Source organism: Gadus morhua, chromosome 10 (genome assembly GCF_902167405.1).
Source record: "Gadus morhua chromosome 10, gadMor3.0, whole genome shotgun sequence".
Taxonomy (NCBI): domain Eukaryota; kingdom Metazoa; phylum Chordata; class Actinopteri; order Gadiformes; family Gadidae; genus Gadus; species Gadus morhua.
The window spans coordinates 9,761,077-9,784,860 of record NC_044057.1 but is presented as its reverse complement, the minus strand read 5'-3'; the positions used below and the strand labels follow the sequence as shown (position 1 = coordinate 9,784,860).

At 45.5% G+C, this 23,784-nt stretch overlaps 1 protein-coding gene across 5 annotated transcripts in view; it reads left to right on the top strand.

Annotated features, from left to right (window-relative positions):
* Positions 1–23,561, top strand: part of sil1 (SIL1 nucleotide exchange factor) — a 29,232-nt gene extending 5,671 nt beyond the window's left edge. For 4 of the 5 annotated variants that reach the window (XM_030367652.1, XM_030367650.1, XM_030367651.1 and 1 more), the window contains exons 5-12: positions 1,709–1,808; positions 7,517–7,585; positions 7,745–7,837; positions 13,277–13,398; positions 19,782–19,878; positions 19,975–20,139; positions 22,455–22,676; positions 23,089–23,561. In XM_030367652.1, coding sequence (XP_030223512.1) covers positions 1,709–1,808; positions 7,517–7,585; positions 7,745–7,837; positions 13,277–13,398; positions 19,782–19,878; positions 19,975–20,139; positions 22,455–22,676; positions 23,089–23,286 — 1,066 coding nt within the window. In that variant the 3' untranslated portion in view covers positions 23,287–23,561. The remainder of the gene's footprint in view (positions 1–1,708; positions 1,809–7,516; positions 7,586–7,744; positions 7,838–13,276; positions 13,399–19,781; positions 19,879–19,974; positions 20,140–22,454; positions 22,677–23,088) is intronic. The other variant, XM_030367654.1, reaches the window with a different exon arrangement.
* Positions 23,562–23,784: the final 223 nt, after the last annotated feature.

Sequence of the window (23,784 nt, the reverse complement as noted above, 5' to 3'; positions counted from 1 at the left end):
TGATCGCCCAAGCAAGCTTTTTATGCGACATGTTAATTGTAAAGAATAATACCTCGAGGCTACTGTTTGTTTGTTTTTATCCCCGCGTCACCCGGAAGTGACGATTCTGTCGACCAATCAACGGAGGGGAGATGTAGCTAGAATTTCACGGGACCCTTTCAGGCGTCTGGTCTCGTTTTGGGTACCGCAACGGAGGAGTCACGAGAATGGGGCCGGAACGGGTACGGCAAAGTCCGGGTCACGCCCACTTTTGGCGGTGGAAACGCGACCCGACCCGCACCTTTGCGATCCGATCCGTTCCGCACCCTGCAGTGGAAACGCGCCATAACTGTGCGTTCACACCACATTTGTCGCCCGTTCGCGTTGTCGCCGAAGATTTGTCGTGCCACAAATCATAATCTGTCGCTGTGCAAGTTTTGTCGAATTTGTCGCGCCACAACACGATAACCATTGCCTTGTCTTTACCTTTTGTTGATGGGCCTACCTAATAAACCGTTGAAACACACAAGACCGGAAACCATAGCAACGCCGGTAAACAAACCCCGAGAAGCCCAATCCCTATGAGAGCTCCCCGCGCTACGGCCATCCGGAGGCGCACAGAGCTTTTGGCTGTGATCTTATACAATTATATTATATACTATTATATATAGAGCTCCGGGAGTCGCAAAAGGCAACAATCACTTTCTCCTCCATGCTGCAGTTCACCCCGGACTGCACTGCACTGAGTTTGACGGTTGAACGCTGATTGGCTGTTACGTTACACATGTCACTCAGTGGCCACGCTGTTGAAGGCTGTCATCACGCGAAATTCGCATCAAAGTTGAAATATTTCAATCGAGCGAATTTGTCGCGGCACAAGTCCTTATGAACGCGCTCACCTGTGCACGGCGAAAGTGTGGTGCGACAAATCAAAACTTGTCGCCGGTTTTCTCTCGCGAAAAATTCGCCAGATACGCGTCTCTACGTTCACTTTGTATTGGATCTTGTCGCCCCGTCACGTTTGGTGTGAACGCACAGTAACGCGTTCAGTGTCGTACTTTTATACCGGGGTCTCCGCGTCACATTGCTGTATTTCAGAGCGTGAATACTGTAATGTAATGTTATAAAGCATTGTCAACATGCTGAAATGTATTTTTAGTATGATTGAAGAATAACACATTGGGCGTGTATGGTTAGTAGTCGACTCCTCTAATGGTAAGGTAAAGTTATGTTATTTGTGGTAATTTCATTAGAATGAAATAACACGACTAAATGTCTTTTGAATACAACTTTAATACATTAACTAATCTGTGAACATGATTTTTGAGACATCAAATCGATTTTTTACAGCATTGGTATTGAAGGCCAAAGCTCCCCTGCTGATTAAGATGGCATCAAACTGCGCCTTTTATTATGGTTTTGATTGAGAGACCCCTAGCCGCAGAAATTACATATTTGACCTTTTTAGGCTGAAATCAAATTTTTAATAAAGGTTTACAAAAAGAAAAGATTCCCCAAATGTCCCTGGAGTTAAAGTCCTGAAGCAGTAACGCCACTGCCAATTTGTTGAGCTGTTGGTTGATTGTTTATAGCCATGAACTCTATACTCTAAGTTCACCTTGGATGATGTTTCTTTGTTAATGACAGCCAGTCCTACCTGAGTGCTGAAGAGCCATGGACTCTCTGTACTCTAAGGTCTCTTTGGATGATGTTTCTTTGTTAATGGCAGCCAGTCCTACTGGAGTGCTGAAGAGCTGAAACTGAAACTGAAGAAGATGAAGGACTCTTCCCCAAGGAGTGGAGCTGCATACCAACAAGATCAGAACAAGGTACTGACATCTGATCAAATCTTTAATCCTCTAAACATGACATTATTATTATTAGGGGTCCAAGCCAACAGGTTGGATCCCTATTGTTTTTGTAAGGATTTTTCTTATTAGGGGTCCAAGCCAACAGGTTGGATCCCTATTGTTTTTGTAAGGATTTTTCTTATTATTATTATTATTATACTTCCCGCCTTGAAAGTCGGTCCACAGCCCAAACCGTAAATGGTGCACACGCGCCAATTACATGACTAGAACCAGGTCCGGCACCGCTACTCAGATAACCAAATCCAGACATGCCGGCCTCTAGGTGGCGCTATACCAAGGAGAAACACGTTTGGGGCTATAGCTCCCACACCGAACCTCCCACAGTCAAAAACTTGTACCCACTTATTCACTGGAGTCTGCTGCATCTTTTGGCATAGGCCACGCCCATTTGCGTCATTAATTTTTTTTCGCAAAATCGCGAAAACCGCAAAACTGTATTTTCGCTATCCCTCCCACATTTCTCGACCAATCAACACCAAACTTTGCACACGGCATCTTCAGACGCACACGCAAAGAAACCCTCAGACAGTTTTTTGATCCGACTTTCGACGACGAAACGGTAGAGTTTTGAATATTTGTTTATTAGCTAAATTTGACGTGGAAAATCAAAAATTCAAAAAATACCAAAATTAGACATCGGATCAAGCCCACATTTAAGTCACATGTCGGTGCTAGCCTTAATGTCGTTCGATAAAAAATTCGGAAAATTTCGCCATTAGGGGGCGCAATGAACGAGGAAATTGTATATCTTATACAAAATTTCGCCGCGAAAACGCTACACTGACTTCTCGCTACTCCTACCACAGTCAAATCCTTTGTATCCACAGGTTCAGGGTAGCGTTTTGAACACATGCTTCGCGTTGTGCCGGCGAAACGCACATTTCTTGTCGCGTTGTGCCGGCGAAATGCACACTTCTTGGACCCCTGCATAACTGCTTGCAGTTCTAGTTAGGGGTCCAAGCCAACAGGTTGGATCCCTATTGTTTTTGTAAGGATTTTTCTTCCTATTATTATTATACTTACCCCCCTAAAAGTGGTACCACAGCCCAAACCGTAAATGGTGCACACACGCCAATTACATGACTAGATCCCGATCTCTTCGGACTACGCAGACGACAAAATCCAGACACGCCGGTCACTAGGTGGCGCTATACCAAGGAATACGCGTTTGGGGCTATAACTCCCACACCGAACCTCCCACAGTCAAAAACTTGTACGCACATATTCACTGGAGTCTGCTGCATCTTTTGGCATAGGCCACGCCCATTTGCGTCTATAATTTTTTTTCGCAAAATCGCGAAAACCGCAAAACTGTATTTTCCCTACTCCTCCCACATTTCTTGACCAATCGACACCAAACTTTGCACACGACATCTTCAGACACTCACGCAAAGAATGCATGAAACACTTTTTTGATGCGACCTTTGACGACGAAACGGTATCGTTTTTAATATTTGTTTATTAGCTAAATTAGACGTGAAAAATCCAAAATCCAAAAAAAAACAAAATTACACATCGGATCGAGTCCAAATTTAACACACATGTTAGCGCCACCCTTAACGACGTTCGAATAAAAATTCGGAAAATTACGCCCTAAGGGGGCGCTATAAACGAGGAAATTGTATATCTTCTAATTGGCCAAAGGAATGTTCTTCAAACTCAAGGGAAACCATCAAGGGGCAAACCCGAGTCTATATAGAAAATATGGCCAAGAATTATTAATGTGGGCGGGAGTTATTTGGCAAAGGATAATTCTCTTTGGAAAATTTCTCCACAGGGCGGCGCCAAAAAACGACGACATTGTCTATCTCCTATTTGGCCATGGAATGTTCTGAAAACGCGTTTTAGGCTATAACTCCCACACCGAAGCTCCCACAGTCAAAACCTTTATATCCACATGTTGTTCACGGTAGCGTTTTGAATACTTGCTTCGCGTTGTGCCGGCAAAATGCACATTTATTGTCGCGTTGTGCCGGCGAAATGCACACTTCTTGGACCCCTGCATAACTGCTTGCAGTTCTAGTTATTAGGGGTCCAAGCCAACAGGTTGGATCCCTATTGTTTTTGTAAGGATTATTCTTTTTATTATACTTCCTACCAAGAAAGTGGTACCACAGCCCAAACCGTAAATGGTGCCGACATGCCAATTGCATGACTAGATCCAGGTCCGTGAAGACTATGCAGACGACAAAATCCAGACACGCCGGCCCCTAGGTGGCGCTATACCAAGGAATACGCGTTTGGGGCTATAACTCCCACACCAAACCTCCCACATTCAAAACCTTGTACACACAGATTCACTGGAGTCTGCTGCATCTTTTGGCATAGGCCACGCCCATTTGCGTCTAGAATTTTTTTTCGCTAAATCGCGAAAACCGCAAAACTGTTTTTTCGCTACTCCTCACACATTTCTCGACCAATCAACTCCAAACTTTGCACACGGCATCTTCAGACGCACACGCAAATAAACCCTCAGACTGTTTTTTGATCCGACTTTCGACGACGAAACGGTAGCGTTTTGAATATTGGTTTATTAGCTAAATTTGACGTGGAAAATCAAAAATCCAAAAAAAAACAAAATTAGACATCGGATCGAGTCCACATTTTACACACATGTCGGGGCTAGCCTTATTGTCGTTCGATAAAAAAATCGGAAAATTTCGCCATTAGGGGGCGCAATAAACGAGGAAATTGTATATCTTTTAATTGGCCTGAGGAATGTTCTTCAAACCCGAGGGAAACCATCAAGGGGCAATCCCGAGTCTATATAGAAAATATGGCCAAGAAATATTAATGTGGGCGGGAGTTATTTGAAAAAGGAAAATTGTCTTTGGAAAATGTCGCCACAGGGCGGCGCCAAAAAACGACGACATTGTCTATCTCCTATTTGGCCAATGGAATGTTCTGAAAACGCGTTTTAGGCTATAACTCCCACACCGAAGCTCCCACAGTCAAAACCTTTATATCCACATGTTGTTCACGGTAGCGTTTTGAATACTTGCTTCGCGTTGTGCCGGCGAAATGCACATTTCTTTTCGCGTTGTGCCGGCGAAATGCACATTTCTTGTCGCGTTGTGCCGGCGAAATGCACACTTCTTGGACCCCTGCATAACTGCTTGCAGTTCTAGTTATTATTATTATACTTCCCGCCTTGAAAGTCGGTCCACAGCCCAAACCGTAAATGGTGCACACGCGCCAATTACATGACTAGAACCAGGTCCGGCACCGCTACTCAGATAACCAAATCCAGACATGCCGGCCTCTAGGTGGCGCTATACCAAGGAGAAACACGTTTGGGGCTATAGCTCCCACACCGAACCTCCCACAGTCAAAAACTTGTACCCACTTATTCACTGGAGTCTGCTGCATCTTTTGGCATAGGCCACGCCCATTTGCGTCATTAATTTTTTTTCGCAAAATCGCGAAAACCGCAAAACTGTATTTTCGCTATCCCTCCCACATTTCTCGACCAATCAACACCAAACTTTGCACACGGCATCTTCAGACGCACACGCAAAGAAACCCTCAGACAGTTTTTTGATCCGACTTTCGACGACGAAACGGTAGAGTTTTGAATATTTGTTTATTAGCTAAATTTGACGTGGAAAATCAAAAATTCAAAAAATACCAAAATTAGACATCGGATCAAGCCCACATTTAAGTCACATGTCGGTGCTAGCCTTAATGTCGTTCGATAAAAAATTCGGAAAATTTCGCCATTAGGGGGCGCAATGAACGAGGAAATTGTATATCTTATACAAAATTTCGCCGCGAAAACGCTACACTGACTTCTCGCTACTCCTACCACAGTCAAATCCTTTGTATCCACAGGTTCAGGGTAGCGTTTTGAACACATGCTTCGCGTTGTGCCGGCGAAACGCACATTTCTTGTCGCGTTGTGCCGGCGAAATGCACACTTCTTGGACCCCTGCATAACTGCTTGCAGTTCTAGTTATTATTATTATTATTATTAGGGGTCCAAGCCAACAGGTTGGATCCCTATTGTTTTTGTAAGGATTATTATTATTTCGTACGCCTTAGAAGTGGTACCACAGCCCAAACCGTAAATGGTGCACACGCGCCAATTGCATGACTAGATCCAGAATCGGCACCGCTACTCAGATAACAAAATCCAGACACGCCGGTCCCTAGGTGGCGCTATACCAAGGAATACGCGTTTGGGGCTATAACTCCCACATCGAACCTCCCACAGTCCAAAAACTTGTACACACAGATGCACTGGAGTCTGCTGCATCTTTTGGCCTAGGCCACGCCCATTTGCGTCTATGAATATTTTTCGCTAAATCGCGAAAACCGCAAAACTGTTTTTTCCCTACTCCTCCCACATTTCTTGACCAATCAACACAAAACTTTGCACACGACATCTTCAGACGCACACGCAAAGAAATCCTCGGACAGCTTTTTGATCCGACCTTCGACGACGAAACGGTAGCGTTTTGAATATTGGTATATTAGCTAAATTAGACGTGGAAAATCAAAAATCCAAAAAAATCCAAAAGTAGATATCGAGTCCAAATTGTACACACATGTTGGTGCTAACCTTAAGGACGTTCGATAAAAAAATCGGAAAATTTCGCCATTAGGGGGCGCCATAAACTAAGAAATTGTATATCTTCTACAAAATTTCGCTGCGAAAACGCTGCACTGACTTCTCGCTACTCCTACCACAGTCAAATCCTTTGTATCCACAGGTTCAGGGTAGCGTTTTGAACACATGCTTCGCGTTGTGCCGGCGAAACGCACATTTCTTGTCGCGTTGTGCCGGCGAAATGCACACTTCTTGGACCCCTGCATAACTGCTTGCAGTTCTAGTTATTATTATTATCATATCCTTTATTTAACGAGGTTAGTCTCATTGAGATTAAAATCTATTTTACAAGAGAGACCTGGTCATGGTGGAAAGCGGTACAAAGTTCCAACATAAATCACAAGACAAAATACAAGTTATTAGTATAAGCTATTAGTCTGTGAATGGGCCCCTCTTCTCCCCTACAGACATTTTAAATCCAAATCTCTGCTCAACATGATTATTGCACTGTATATTTCAGAATAGTGCAAACAACTCATTTGATTTAGTAATGAGTATGTTTTTTAACAAATATGAAAGAATAAGTAATGACCACTCAAAACCAAATGCGGGTTCACAGTGTATGCTGGATAGAAATGCATCCCAGTGGCTACAGTCCACTGGGCAGACTGGTTGCCTGATCTATCCATCCTTCTGATAGACACGCTCACTCGTCCAAATGATTCAGGGTCAGTTCTCGTATTGGAGTTCAGTTCTGGTTCGTCACTCTTTGGTCACTCTGGTTACTCTGGGTATACATAACAGACAATCTCTCATCCCTTCATTAAGAGCTAACCCTTATCCCTATGCAAATGTTATATAACAATTCTTACTGAATTTACTAATGTTAATAGATAGATACTTTAATAATCCCAGGGGGAAATTATTTTTGTCACGAACTCCAGATATACATACAAATATTAAGAATATAATATAATATATATATATATATATATATATATATATACACACACACAAACAAATATAAATACATATATAAATACATACATAAAATCTAAAATAATAGTGGCTGTTATAATATTATTGCCCGATTAAATTTGTGTTTTTGTGTCCTTAGTTTCGCTCAATTGAGGATTTGAGGAAAGACCTGGCAACACTGAACCTGCTTGTTGAAACCGACTTTCAGGTCTGTTAAAGATGAATTATGTGTAGGGCTTTAACTCACAGGCATCGCATCGTAACAATGTATAACTTGGGACGTACGGTTATCTAAATAGAAATGCACGTCAAATAAAAGGATAATTTAAACTATACTATAATTTGATAAAGTTTCACTGATTTTTAGGTTATTAAACGGCTGCTGGACCAATTGAACCGGACCAGCAGCACCGAGCAGAGACTTCAGATCCTGCTGGAGCTGGAGTATCTGGTGCATCAGGTGGGACCAAAACACCACCTCTACTCCCAATGCAGACACAGAGCTATGCTGTGTCAGGCGGGCTCTAGAAAGAGGACTCAGATGCAGAAGGGTGAACGGTCCAAAAAAAACTTTATTTCGGACCCCCTGTCCTCATCAAAACAAGTGATCAAAAACTTAACAAAACACAAGAAACGATAATCACAAAAAAACGAGGAACTAGAACTCAACTCTGATTCTTGGTTCAGGTCGTGGCAAAGACAAGGCTGGGTCAGGAGCTGGAGGTACATGGACCGACGAACAAAATACTCTGGCGACAACGACAAGGGAAGACAAAGCCTATATACACATGAGGAGGGGAGACAGAGGTGGAAACAATCAGGAATCAGGGGAGTCACCAGACCAGTGACACAGGAGGAAGGGCAAGTGACCGCGGTGTGACAGTACCCCCCCCCTCTAGGGCCGACACCGGAACCATCGGACTCTCCCTGACCGGTTTCACCTGACTTGCGTGAAACGTCGGGTGGACACGAAGGGACCGAGGCAGACGAAGGCGTACAGCAGCGGGCCCGACCTTCCTAGTGATGGGGAATGGACCCACGAAGCGTGGCGCAAGCTTCTTCGATGGGACCTTGAGATGTAAGTCCTTGGCTGACAATCACACTCTCTGTCCTGGCTGATAGTCTGGAGCCGGCCGTCTCCTGCGGTCGGCCGCTCTCTTAACCCGGTCCCCCTGTCGAATCAGGACCTGGCGGGCGGCTATCCAGATGCGTCGAAAGCGTCGGATCATGGCATGGGCAGAGGGAACCGACACTTTCAGCTCGTTGTCTGGAAATACTGGCGGTTGATAACCGTAAACACAGTGAAATGGTGACAACCCTGTGGCAGAAGTGGGTAACGAGTTGTGCGCATACTCTACCGAGACCAGGTGCTTGCTCCATGTTGAGGGGTTCTGGAAAACCACACAGCGGAGACCGGTTTCCAATTGTTGGTTAAGGCGCTCGGTCTGGCCGTTGGCTTCCGGGTGGTAGCCTGAGATCAGGCTGGCCGTGGCACCGATGAGCCGGCAAAACTCCCTCCAGAACCGAGACACGAATTGGGGCCCCCGGTCAGAGACTTCGTCTTTGGGGAAGCCATGGATCTTGAAGACCTGGTCCATCATGACTTCTGCCGTCTCTTTGGCAGACAGCAGTTTGGGCAAAGCAATAAATCTGACCATCTTGGAGAACCTATCCACCACCGTGTGAACGGTGGTGTTGCCTTGAGAAGCCGGGAGACCCGTGACGAAGTACAGTGAGATGTTGGACCACGGTCTGGAGGGGATGGAAAGCGGTTGTAAGAGCCCCATGCGAGCCCCGGAAGAAGTCTTGTTTCTGGCGCAGACCGCACATGCCTCTATGTACTCCCTGACCCCCACCTCCATGGATGGCCACCAGAACCGCCGGGAGATGGCGAACACCGTTCTCTTGACTCCCGGGTGACATGAAAGCCGCGAGGTGTGAGCCCAGTGGATCACCTGTGGGCGCAGCTCGATGGGGACAAACAGACGGTTAGCGGGGCACCCATTAGGTGCCGGAGCACCACCATTCGCTCGCTTTACCTCAGTCTCAATAGGCCAAGTAACCGCTCCAACCACACGGGTTAGTGGGAGGATGGTTTCTGGTTCTTTGACCTCAGGGTCGGGGTCAAATAGTTGAGACGAGACATCCGGTTTGACGTTCCGGGACCCCGGCCTGTATGAAAGAGAAAAGGAAAAGCGATTAAAAAAACAGCGCACACCTGGCCTGACGAGAGTTGAGGCGCTTAGCTTTTCTAATATACTCGAGGTTCTTGTGGTCTGTCCAGACAACGAATGGAAGGTCGGCCCCCTCTAACCAGTGCCTCCATTCCTCCAGGGTGTGTTTAACAGCCAGCAATTCCCGGTTGCCGACTTCGTAGTTGCGCTCTGCCTTGGACAGCCGCCTCGACAGGAAGGCGCAGGGATGCACCTTACCATCCTGGTCGGAGCGTTGCGACAGCACGGCCCCGATCCCCTCATCGGATGCATCCACCTCCACCACAAACTGGCGCTTGGGATCTGGAAAGGTTAAGATGGGGGCGGAGGTGAACAGACGCTTGAGTGTACTGAACGCCTTCTCGGCTTCGGGGCACCACCGGAACTGCCCCTGTGGAGACGTGAGAGCATTGAGAGGAGCTGCTATTGCGCTGAAGCCTCTGACAAACCGCCTGTAAAAGTTAGCAAACCAGAGGAACTGCTGAACCTTTTTGCGGCTGTCGGGGCTGGGCCACTCGGACACAGCGCTAACTTTAGCCGGGTCGATCTGTACACTTCCGGAGGCTACGATGAAGCCCAGGAAAGAGACAGTGTCGGCATGAAACAAACTCTTTTCTGCTTTGACATACAAGTGATTAGCCAGCAGTCTTTCGAGAACCTGGTTGACATGATTACGGTGGATGTCGAGGTCAGGAGAGTAAATAAGAATATCATCCAAGTAAACATAGACAAAGTGATCAAGGAAATGTTGGAGAACATCATTAATCATGGCCTGAAAAACTACGGGGGCATTAGTGAGTCCGAAGGGCATAACCCGATATTCGTAGTGGCCACTGGGGGTGTTGAACGCCGTTTTCCACTCGTCCCCCTCCCTGATGCGGACCAGATGGTAGGCGTTTCGAAGGTCTAATTTAGTGAAAATCTTGGCCTGTTGGAGCTGATCGAAGACAGAGGTCATGAGAGGGAGGGGGTACCTGTTCTTTATGGTAATGTCATTGAGTGGACTGTAGTCGATGCAGGGTCTTAGTGAGCCGTCTTTCTTTCCAACGAAGAAAAAGCCAGCACCAGCAGGGGACGAAGAAGGACGAATCAGGCCCGCTTTTAGTGAATCTGAGATGTACTCCCTCATCGCCTCCTTCTCAGGGCCGGAAACAGAGTATAGGCGGCCCTTGGGGATGGTTGAACCGGGGATCAGGTCAATGGCGCAGTCGGATGGACGATGAGGAGGAAGAGACAGAGCCTTGGTCTTGCTGAAGACTTGACCAAGGTGATGATAACAGGGAGGTACCGTGTTCAGGTCCGGGAACTCGGCCTCTAAGGTCGGGTTGGTAGAGAACAAATTAACTTCTGTGACAAACTCATCTTGAGAGAGGGGAACAAGGCATGTCTGTGTACAACTGTCCCCCCATCCTCTGATCTTTCCCGTTGTCCAGTCGATGTGGGGATTGTGATTCAGCAGCCATGACTGCCCCAGCACCAGAGAATGGGAGGAGGATCTGAACAGGTAAAAGCGTAACAGTTCTTTATGGTCATTGACGTGTAGGTGTACTGGTTCAGAGATGTGTGTAAAAGGAAAGTTCCATCCCATTAAGGGAGCTGGCCCTGATGGGCCGTTCCAGAAGTTCAATTTTAAGCCCAAATTTTCTGGCTAGTCCCCAGTCAATCAGACTCTCATCTGCCCCAGAGTCTGAGGGCTTCAAGTTCAGAGTCGGTGTGATGCTTTACCTGGACCTTGGTGAGAGTGCGAGCTGTGAGGCTCGATGCTGCGACGTGGCTCACTGCTAGGGATTTCTTGGTCGGACAGGAGGCGATGAGATGACCGGTCTCTCCACAATAAAAGCATCTGCCCTCCAGTTGACGTCTTCTCCGCTCCTCCGGAGATAGTCGAGCCCTCCCCAGCTGCATGGGTTCCTCCTCCCCTGCGACAGCCGACGGATGGAGCTGGTTCTGCGGTGAAGAGTGAAGAGCTGCTCCTGGTGAAGGTTGAGGGCGAAGCTGACTCTCTGCATTCGTAGATCTCCCGTCCCGTTGCCGCCGGAGCTGGGTGCGTCTGTTGTCCGTCCGGATCGCGAGGGCGATGAGTTCATCCACGTCGGTGGGTAAATCCAAGGGAACGAGGAGGTCCTGGATACTGGGGCTAAGTCCTTTAAAAAAAAAAAATCATAGAGGGCAACCGCGTTCCACCCGCTATCCCCCCGCTATCCCCCCCGCTATCCCCCGCCAGCGTGCCGAAGCGAATGGCATAGTCACACACAGAGCCGCTGCCTTGCTTAAGGCTACTTAGTTCTTGTGCCTTCTCACTGCTCATGGTTACCGGATCAAAAGTTCTGGAGAGTGCTGCTTGAAAGTCCGCGAGGGAAAGGCAAACGGGCGAGCCCCTCCCCCATTCAGTGCCAGCCCAAGTCTTAGCTTTCCCGGTTCAGGTGAGGAATCATAAACGCTACTTTGGACCGGTCTGTGGGAAAAGCAAGAGGATTTAATTAAAAAAGAATAGAACAGTCAATAAAAAATCTTTTTTTATCGCTTTTCTCTCCGGCGTATCGCCCTGGGGGAGCCAACTTACTGCCCGCTCCGATAAGCGGAATGGGGAAAGTCGGCGTTACTTCCGGGGTCGGAAGCGGTGCCGGAGCGGTCTGACAAGTGAGCTGGCCAATTATGTCCTGCAGCTGTGTCGAAACCTGCCCCATCTGTGAAGCCATCGCCGTCTGGAACTCCTCCTGGCGTGTAAGACAGGCTTCCTGGGCGCGTAGGGCGCTGGACACACGTTCTGCCTCTGCTGAGTCCATATCTGGCCAGAGTATTCTGTCAGGCGGGCTCTTGAAAGAGGACTCGGATGCAGAAGGGCGAATGGTCCAAACAAACTTTATTTCGGACTCCCTATCCTCTCGTCAAAACAAGTGATCAAAAACTTAACAAAACACAAGAAACGATAATCATGCTTACGTGGAAAAAAACGAGAAACTAGAACTCAACTCTGATTCTTGGTTCAGGTCGTGGCAAAGACAAGGCTGGGTCAGGAGCTGGAGGTACATGGACCGTGACGAACGAAATACTCTGGCGACAACGACAAGGGAAGACAAAGCCTATATACACATGAAGAGGGGAGACACAGGTGGAAACAATCAGGAATCAGGGGAGTCACCAGTGACACAGGAGGAAGGGCAAGTGACCGCGGTGTGACATGCTGGCTTTGTGAATTATATCACAGGAACAATATCTGGGTGTCGGTTCTGCAGACTGGGGGTCTTTCTGTCGTGGAGTGCGTAGACCTTAGGTCCCGCCCACGCAGCACATGATGGTCGCCCCTTTATGTGGGACCTATTTTATACCGCCTCTGTTGTAGCCCTCCCTTGGTTGGGTGACAACGCGGTAGCACATATACAATTTTAATTCAGCTGGAAACAAATTTAAAACCTAAACTAATTGTTTAATTAAAGTGTTACATTCTTATAGATTGACTTAGCTTAACTGCATCGCGCCCCATTGTACACTGCAACATAAAAACACCATCTCCAAATGGTAAGCAGTATTTCAGCTTCATATATTATTATATTATATATTATGGTTGCCATCCTCTTAAACCCTGATGTTAGTTGCTACAGTTGCAGAACATTTCTTTTTATTATTTTGGACAATGATCTACTAAAAAAATGTGTGTGTGCATGTGTGTGTGTGTTTGTGTGTAGGTGGATAATGCCCAGACGCTGTGCTCCATGGGGGGACTACAGCTCCTTCTAGGAGGTCTCAACAGCTCTGACTTCAGGCTGCAGGACCGCTCCGCGTTCGTCCTGGGATCTGCATTGGCCAGGTACCGTGTTGTATACAGTATGTGTATGTATATAGATATACAGTGGGGAGAACAAGTATTTCATGCACTGCCGATTTTGCAGGTTTTCCCACTTACAAAGCATTTAGAGGTCTGTAATTTTTTATCATAGGTGCAATTCAACTGTGAGAGACGGAATCTAAAACAAAAATCCAGAAAATCACATTGTACGATTTTTAAGTAATTAATTTGCATTTTATTGCATGACATAAGTATTTGATCACCTACCAACCAGTAAGAATTCCAGCTCTCACAGACCTGTTAGTTATTCTTTAAGAAGCCCTCCTGTTCTCCACTCATTACCTGTATTAACTGCACCTTTTTGAACTTGTTACATGTATAAAAGACACCTGTCCACACACTCAATCAAACATACTCCAACCTCTCCACACTGGCAAAGACCAGAGAGCTGTGTAAGGACATCAGGCATAGAATTGTAGACCTGCACAAGGCTGGGATGGGCTACAGGACAATAGGCAAGAAGCTTGGTCAGAAGGCAACAACTGTTGGCGCAATTATTAGAAATGGAAGAATTCTTTTGCCATTTCTGGTCAATTGTAGCTCCACTATTCTCCCGAATGGTCCACGAATCAATTCACAACTCTAGGTTTCCAGCTACTTCAAATACCGCATCAATCTCACTTCTACTCAAACCCAATAAAGACCCAACCCTTCCATCAAGCTACAGGCCAATTTCATTAATCAACATAGATATCAAAATTATCGCTAAAGCCCTAGCAATCAGATTAGAAAAGGCAATTTCACCCATAATCCATCCAGATCAAACAGGTTTTGTAAAAGGCAGGCTATCTTCAAATAACACACGCAGACTATTTAATATCATGCACCACTCTAATAACTCGAAAATCAACACAGTCATTGTTACATTAGATGCAGAAAAGGCATTTGACAGAGTCAACTGGAAATTCCTGTTTTCCACACTAGAGCGGTTTGGCTTTGGGGACTCATTCATCAACTGGGTCAAACTATTATACAACTCACCATCAGCTACCATCACCACTAATGGACTAACCTCACAAAGCTTCACTCTACACAGGGGAACTAGACAGGGTTGCCCACTCTCTCCTCTATTGTTCACTATCTTCATCGAACCTCTAGCCGCAGCCATACGCCAAAACTCGCTCATCACAGGTATCCGGACCAAAAATATGCACCATAAAATCAGCCTCTATGCAGACGACATATTACTGTTCTTACAAAACCCCCTTATTTCATTACAAGAGACAATCCAAGTCATAAACTCATTTGCCAGCATCTCAGAATACTCAATCAACTGGAATAAATCATCTGTTCTCCCGTTACAACCGCAAAGTTGGAATGCAGTAGCAAACACTCTACCTATCTCACTATGTACTGATCACATCACCTACTTGGGCATAAGAATTTCCCCTAGGCTGACAGACTTATTCACATTGAACTTCACCCCCCTTCTAAAATCAATTCAAGAAGACTTGCAACGCTGGACAAATCACCCACTATCCATCATGGGCAGAATATCCACAATCAAAATGACAATTCTACCCAAAGTAAATTACCTCCTCTCTATGACTCCAGTACAACCAACCACTTCCTGGTTTAAATCCCTAGACTCAGCGATTACAACATTTTACTGGAAAAACAAGACGCCCAGAATCAAACTATCCACTCTGCAAAAACCAAAAACCCTAGGAGGATTAGAAGCACCAAATTTCACCTTGTACTGCCTGGCCAATCATCTTCAATATGTGCACAAATGGATCCACCACAACCAATCAGACATCACCTGGTTAGACTTGGAACGGACAATTTGCAAAGACATCCAGATTTCTGACATGCCCTTTCTCACTCCAACAATCAAAAAACATCCCAGTTTCAAAGCCCCCACAATCAGCTCGGGTCCGTCAGCCTGGTGGAAATTCAACAACATTACTAACTCAAAACACTCACCCTCAAAACTCTCCCCAATTTGGAATAACCCTGATTTCACTTGTAATAAAATAACCCTAAACCTCCACTCCTGGAAAGATAAAGGCATTACACATATACAACACTTGCTCACCGACGGAAAATTCTCCACATTCGCGGACTTGGTCCAGAAATTCGGCATCACCCAAAAACACCTTTTACAATATCTACAGATTAAATCCGCAATTAAAGCAACCGTGAATACCGCAAAAGCCAATTTAGATCTACCTACACCTGTCTCACAGCTTATTAACATACCATCGCCCAAAAAATTACTATCCAAAATCTACAAAATAATGATACAGACAGACACCACGACAAGTCTACCATCTGCCAAATGGGAATCAGATCTCTCTATCTCTACCGAGGCCAATTTCTGGACTCGAATCTGCAAAAATACCTTTCTCATGACCAAAAATACAAACCTACAGTTAATACAATATAAAATTATCCACAGGACTCACCTCACAGGACATAAACTATTTCGCATGGGTTTCACTTCAGACATCTGCCCCCATTGCACCCAAAATTGCCCGGACACCTATATTCATGCACTTTGGCACTGCTCCCCTATTACACATTTCTGGGAGAAGATCACAGGGCTACTCACCACGTTCTTTGGCTGCTGCATCCCAACCTCCCCGTCACTCTGTCTGCTTGGAGATACCACTACAATCAACCTAAATCACATTAGCAATACAACCTTGTTGGTTGCGCTAGCTGTCGCCAAGAAGACTATCCTCATAAACTGGAAATCAAAAAATAATATTCATATTTCCATCTGGAAAAACCTACTATTAGATCACATCTCACTAGAACTCTCAAACAACTCAACTGGTAATAACCCAACCTGGCCCTCACTTTCCAACTTCCTACAGTCATAGCTCCGCTGGCCCCCTCTGCCTGAGACACGTCCCTTGCATCCCACTTACCAGTACTCCCACCAAATAGGCCTCACCTCCATTACCACTGTTAATCAATCAATAGGGTTGTGATGAGGCCCATCCACCCCCCTCTTTCATTTTTTGCATATTTGTTTATTCAGTTCATTTAATTACTCTCTCTCCCTTTCTCTGTAATTATAACCTACACATATTAACTAATTTCACCAGACTGAAACTCTCCTCTGTGCTGCTCTGGCCTCCCGCGGCCGGGTGCCGGCTGCCCTGGGGAGGGGGGGGGTTCATCAGGGGGGATGGGGTGCTTCGGGTGTGACCTCTATCACGTTGGGGGTCGGAGATGCCGGAGGAGAGCATCTGGGCGCACGCGCGCGCGCGCGCGCGCGCACACACACACACACACACACACACACACACACACACACACACACACACACACACACACACACACACACACACACACACACACACACACACACACACACACACACACACACACACAAACACACACACACACACACACACACACTCCCTCTCACAAACACCTCCCCAAACCCTCTCGTAATCTGTCCTTGTCCCCGTATAATTCTTTATGTTTTGGTATATGTTACATGTCTATCGCACGTATCTGGGTTTTGTCGTGTTATGTGGTGTCTGTAAATGTATGTTTGCACTTTGGGAAAAAAAAAAGAAATGGAAGAAGTTCAAGATGACGGTCAATCTCCCTCTGTCTGGGGCTCCATGCAAGATCTCACCTCATGAGGCATCAATGATCATGAGGAAGGTGAGGGATCAGCCCAGAACTACACGGCAGGACCAGGTCAATGACCTGAAGAGAGCTGGGACCACAGTCTCAAAGAAAACCATTAGTAACACCGTCATGGATTAAAATCCTGCAGCGCACGCAAGGTCCCCCTGCTCAAGCCAGCGCATGTCCAGGCTCGTCTGAAGTTTGCCAATGACCATCTGGATGATCAAGAGGAGGAATGGGAGAAGGTCATGTGGTCTGAGACAAAAATATAGCTTTTTGGTCTAAACTCCACTCGCCGTGTTTGGAGGAAGAAGAAGGATGAGTACAACCCCAAGAACACCATCCCAACCGTGAAGCATGGAGGTGGGAGCATCATTCTTTGGGGATGCTTTTCTGCAAAGGGGACAGGACGACTGCACCATATTAAGGGGAGGATGGATGTGGCCATGTATTGCAAGATCTTGGCCAACAACCTCCTTCCCTCAGTAAGAGCATTGAAGACGGGTCGTGGCTGGGTGTTCCAGCATGACAACGACCTGAAACACACAGCCAGGGCAACTAAGGAGTCGCTCCGTAAGAAGCATCTCAAGGTCCTAGCCAGTCTCCAGACCTGAACCCAATAGAAAATCTTTAGAGGGAGCTGAAAGTCTGTATTGGCCAGCGACAGCCCTGAAACCTGAAGGATCTGGAGAAGGTCTGTATGGAGGAGTGGGCCAAAATCCCTGCTGCAGTGTGTGCAAACCTGGTCAAGAACTACAGGAAACGTATGATCACTGTAATTGCCAACAAAGGTTTCTGTACCAAATATTAAGTTCTGCTTTTCTGATGTATCAAATACTTATCTCATGCAATAAAATACAAATGAATTACTTAAAAATCATACAATGTGATTTTCTGGATTTTTGTTTTAGATTCCGTCACTCACAGTTGAAGAGTACCTATGATACAAATTACAGATTTCTACATGCTTTGTAAGTGGGAAAACCTGCAAAATTGGCAGTGTATCAAATACTTGTTCTCCCCACTGTATATATACATATGTACATAACATCTCTTATTGAAGAAACCAAACCTTTTGAATGTGCTCATGGGGTTATACTATAGACATTAATTAAATTGTGTCTACGGTGTAATTTCTTAGATTACAATATGCGTTTATAATTAGATAACAATATAAATGATTGATAATCTAAAGATCTAACCCTATAAATTATATAGATTAAGTAACTTCCATTCAGTATAAATTGCTTATTATATTATGTGCTTATTTATTTTTCTACTGTGATATCCACATTAATGACCAACTTCAGGTTTGCTTTGGACATTATTTACAGAGTCCACACTTGGAGTCAATAATCTGCTGGTGCCTCTTTATATATTTATCAGAGGGGAACTGTCATTGCCCTCTACAAAGGGCCTAAGATATTCTAGATATTCTAATTTATTTTAATCATTAATTATTTTACAATCAACATCTAAACAAAAATGTTTCTGAGGAAATAAACCTTCAAAACGGCCGATTCAATTAGTAAGGTTCAATTTAATAAGCCCTTTGTCAGCCTCTTAGAAGGCTGCTGACTGCAGTTGTTGGTAAGGAAAATGCTTTGCAACTCTGTGATTGGTAGAGGTCGAGTAATAGTAATTCAACGAGACACAATAACAATGACTGGCCAATGACCGACTTGTTGTGTAACGATGCCCACAAAGACAAACGGTATAGCTATAAGCAGTGGCGAACTTAGCCCTTAGGGGGCTCCAGGCGAAGTCATTTGGGGGCCCCTGCATCTACCGGTCTCAGTACCTTATATCGCATAATGAGATACTCCATACAAGGGATGAACAAAAGTCACTATCCTTCTTTCATGCAAATGTTAATTATCTATTTACAAATTGAGAATAACATACAAAACAATAAGCTTAGTTATGTTGACACATTACACTGACTGTTAACCATAAGTCCTCATTTACCTGAGGGTTTCCAGTAGCTCACAGCAGCTATCTGCTGTGAGCTACTGGAAACCACTACTGGAAACCCACTGATAGCTGCGTCCAGCTATCACTATATTTCCTGTGACCTTTCATGGTTGATTAGATGCATTGCAAGGTTATTCTAGTCTTTAAATCCTTCCTCACTCAGCTACTATAGAGAGGACAGCTACTATAGAGAGGACAGCTACTATAGAGAGGACACAGTGAGCTACTATAGAGAGGACAGCTAATATAGAGGACTGCTACTATAAACAGGACAGCTACTATAGAGAGGACAGCTACTATAGAGATGACACAGTGAGCTAATATAGAGAGGACCCAGTGTGTTACTATAGAGGGGACAGCTACTATAGAGAGGACTGCTACAATAGAGGGGACAGCTACTATAGAGAGGACACAGTGAGCTACTGTAGAGATGACGGCTAATATAGAGAGGACAGCTACTATAGAGAGGGCACAGTGAGCTACTATATAGAGGACAGCTACTATAGAGAGGACAGCTAAAAATAATTCGTGCCAAACATAATGGTGTCCACTTTATTGCGGGGGCAATTTTAGAAAATTCTAATTTATTTTCCTTTTTATTTTAATATTTAATTAATTGTAAATTGGATGATTCCATGTTAATTTTATTTTGACTGAAATTGCTTCCATAGATCTTAGATGGTAAGGCTTCAAAATATTAGGATTTAATGAAATTTAACATTGAATACTACTTTTCCATCTTGCTTCGCCCCCCCCTCCCCCCCACACACACAAAGTAACCCTACAGTTCAGGTGGAGGCAATGGAGAGAGGAGGCCTCCAGAAGCTGTTGACATTACTTGGTACACAGCGGCCCCTCAGTGTCAAAAAGAAGGTAGTAACGTATTAGTATAATCACCGTTTATACACACTGTACAGTCCACTACGCTGCCACCCATTGACCTTCTCCCTGTCCTCTTCCCACTCTCAGGCTTTGTTTGCGCTCGCATCCCTGTTACGTCACTTCCCCTTTGCCCAGAGCCACTTCCTCTCCCATGGGGGGCTGCAGGTGCTGTCAGAGGTGTTCAGAGAAGACCAGGGAGGATCTGTCAGGGTCCGCATCGTCACCCTGCTGTATGACCTGATCACTGAGGAGGTACAGAACCCTACTCTATGACCTGATCACTGACGAGGTACTGAACCCTACTCTATGACTTGATCACTGATGAGGTACTGAACCCTACTCACTGAGGAGGTACAGAGCCCTACTCTATAACCTAATCACTGAGGAGGTACTGAACCCTACTCTATGACTTGATCACTGATGAGGTACTGAACCCTACTCACTGAGGAGGTACAGAATCCTACTCTATGACCTGATCACTGAGGAGGTACTAGAGCAGAAGCCTGCTCTAGGATCATCACATGCACAAACATGTTGGAGCTACGTGACCAGATAATGAATGAGCTAATTTGTATTTGTTTTATCATCAAAATGAATTGATCATGACCATCAAGCTAATAATATTAATTACGAGAACAATGTGTTAAAATAAAAAAAATCTTTATTTATGCAAAAAAAAAGTTTAATAAAACATCGTTGTTGGCCTGCTTATCATGGTAATTTTATTAATTTGACTGTTTGCTTTCAAGCGATTAAAATATTTAATCGTGATCAATCGCATTAATGTCATAGTTAACTCGCGATTAATCTAAAAAAAAAATTATATTCTAAATATCCCTTCATTTCGTGCTACTAGCCTTTCAGTGAGATCAGAGAGTGTTGAGAAGGACAGTAATAAAATACATTTGCCAAGATTGATATAAGAAGAGAGACCCGCAGTGTATTCAACCCGGTCCACTTGACATCGGGTAGTTAGTTAGTTAGTTAGTTATATATGCTCCTTATAACGGCTAGCCGTTGGGAGTTGCTGGACCGGCCCAATTGTCGATCCAGCAGCTGTCGAAGACAGCACGACATCAGTCAACCAGGGTTAGGTACCTTGTCAAGGACACCTCGACACTCAGCTAGGAGAAGCCGGGGATCGAACCAGCAACCTTCAGGTTACCAGCCAACCCGCTCTACCTCCTGAGCTACTGCCGGACTGTAGCTTGGTAGCATGCATGGTAGGGGCATGGTAGGCCTACCGTAAAACTTCAATAGCCCAGGGTTTCATTTGTTTCAATCACTGAACTTTTGAACAAAACTCTTTCTCAGCAAAGATGGGAAATACTATAACATTTATTATTTAAACCAGTATGAATATTCCTACCGTACGTAGGCCTATACACATTACCAGGCTATCGAATAACGCGCACACACACACACACACACACACACACACACACACACGGTGGCAGAGTGGTAATCGGGAGGGTCGGGAGAATTCCCGGTGGGCCGTTAACAATTCGGGGCTGTCGGGCTGATTACTGCGTGATAACAATATTGCGTTTATAAAATTCCTTGCAGCGCCGTCAGGCAGCCTGAGCTGTGTACCCGCAACCTCTCACTCAATCAACAGACGCAAAAATTACAAACTGTCAAGTCATAACCAAGTCGATTTTGTCTAGAGGGGAGTAACTGAGCGGCCGTTCCCGAAGTGGTACAGCCCAGGTGGGCCTTGAACTGCGATTGGTCAGAAAGACGTAATGACAACATTGAACTCTCGTGCACACTTTTAAGGTGTTTTACACCCGCTCCGTATCCTTGCTTGCCCCAACAAGTTTGTGCGGCGTGCTCGTTATTTCGTTTCTGGTGTAGCTAGATCCGGTATGGTGTTGTAGTTTTTCTAATGTAACTAGTTGTTGCTAGACAGCAGGTGAAAAAAATTACGTTTGCCAAGCCAAAAGAACGTTAATCGTGCGCTAAAAAAAATTACGCTGAAAAAATTGTTTTGCGTTAACGCCGGTAATAACGCGTTAAACTGACAGCACTCATTTCAATACATCAAAGGGGCTGTAGTTACGTTTAAGGGCTGATGGTCCCACGTTCACGCAACGCACGGGTGTTACAGACCCTTTACGTCCTTGCGGACCCTCCTTGCGTCCACCGCAAGGGCCTGACATTCACCTCCCAAAAATTGTAACCCTCCGTCGAGGCGACGCAGCAGCAGGGGCTGTGATTGGTCTGCTCACAAAAACCCGACGCAGACCCAAAACAGGTTCAGACCTCGTCGAAGCGTCTGCGTGGTCCTTGTGTTGCGAGAACGTGGGACCATAATCAGCCCTTAGGTCCTCTCTTCCACCTACTTATCAGTCTCTCTCTCTTTACGACCATCTTACCTACAGCACCTCTTAAATAGTGGTTTTATGTTATGATTTCTGTCACCATAAACCCAATGTAGGGACGGGTCTTGCAAAAAAGTGTAAGCCACAAGTACTTAAACCCAATGCAGCCGAAAAATGTAAATAATGATAATGGGTCTGTATTTTTCCTTACACACGTAAACCATATGAACATTTATTCAAAAGGAGCTGCACTCCAAGGTGTCCACAGACGAGTCACCGGACCGCCTGGGCCCGCGTTCCAAGGGGTCCCTGGACCTGCATTCCAAGGGGTCCCCGGACCAGTGTTCCAAGGGGTCCCTGGACCAGTGTTCCAAGGGGTCCCTGCGTGCCGGACTGCAGGAGGGCCGCTGGTGCAGCCTCGTTCCAGAGCTGCTGGACTCTGCTGAACATGACTGGAGAGAGAAGGTAGTTGGAAGAGCACCTTTAAAGACGGCAGAAGAGCACAGTATCTAGAAACTATGCAACCGAAGCGTTTTAGCCATGGATGCTGAGTGCTGTCTGCAAACTTACGACCATTAACGGGACGACACAGGTTGTGATGCACCAGAGGAGTACCCAGATACAATCAGGGGATCCCATGGTGCATAACTCATCACAGTGTTACATTAGTGCAAAATACCTGGCTGGCAGAGTCTCTGGAACTCCACAGTAAAAGTTTGAGAACCCCTGGTATTTTATACCGATGTATTTATATATTGAAGTAATTATATATTGAATGTGCATTTTGTGGCAACTCTTTAAACACAACTGGCTTTTCAGTACTCTGAAGTGTCCTAATCGATTCCCTGGATAAGCAAACAGTGTGTCCGTCCTCTAGGGTCTCCAGACCATGCTGGCCATGGTCCCAGTGTGTCTGGACCAGTACCGTCGCCATGGCTCCCTTCCTGTCTCTCTAGGCTCTCTGAAGGCTCAGTACCGGGACCTGGTTCACCAGGAGCAGGCGCTGGGAGATGACGAAGGGTACTTTAGGGAGATTCTGGACCTGTTGCACACCCTTGAACTCAAAATGAAGTGATGGTGCATAGGTATACAAAATATATCAACCGTACCTTGAAGACCTGGATGGATGGAGGAAGGCTCTAGCCAGTGCCAAAGTAGGGTACAGACTTTGTGGAGGTCAAGAGGCCCTCCACATCATCCAGCACAATGTGTTTGTTGTAAATGCCAACGGCTATCAAAAACACGTTTATTGGATATGGAATGTGTGTTCAACAGTCTCTCCACAACAAGCTGTTGTTGAAATCCATCCCAACAACTTTGTACCAGACAAGTTAAAGGCTCTAACAATAACTTGTGTGTTGTCCTTTTCTGATTTGTTGTCCTTTTCTATACTTATTACAAATCTTATTTTGTATCGTAATTAGGGGTCCAAGCCAACAGGTTGGATCCCTATTGTTTTTGTAAGGATTTTTATTAGGGGTCCAAGCCAACAGGTTGGATCCCTATTGTTTTTGTAGTGTTTATTATTATTCCCCCCTAGAAGTGGGTCCACAGCCCAAACCGTAAATGGTGC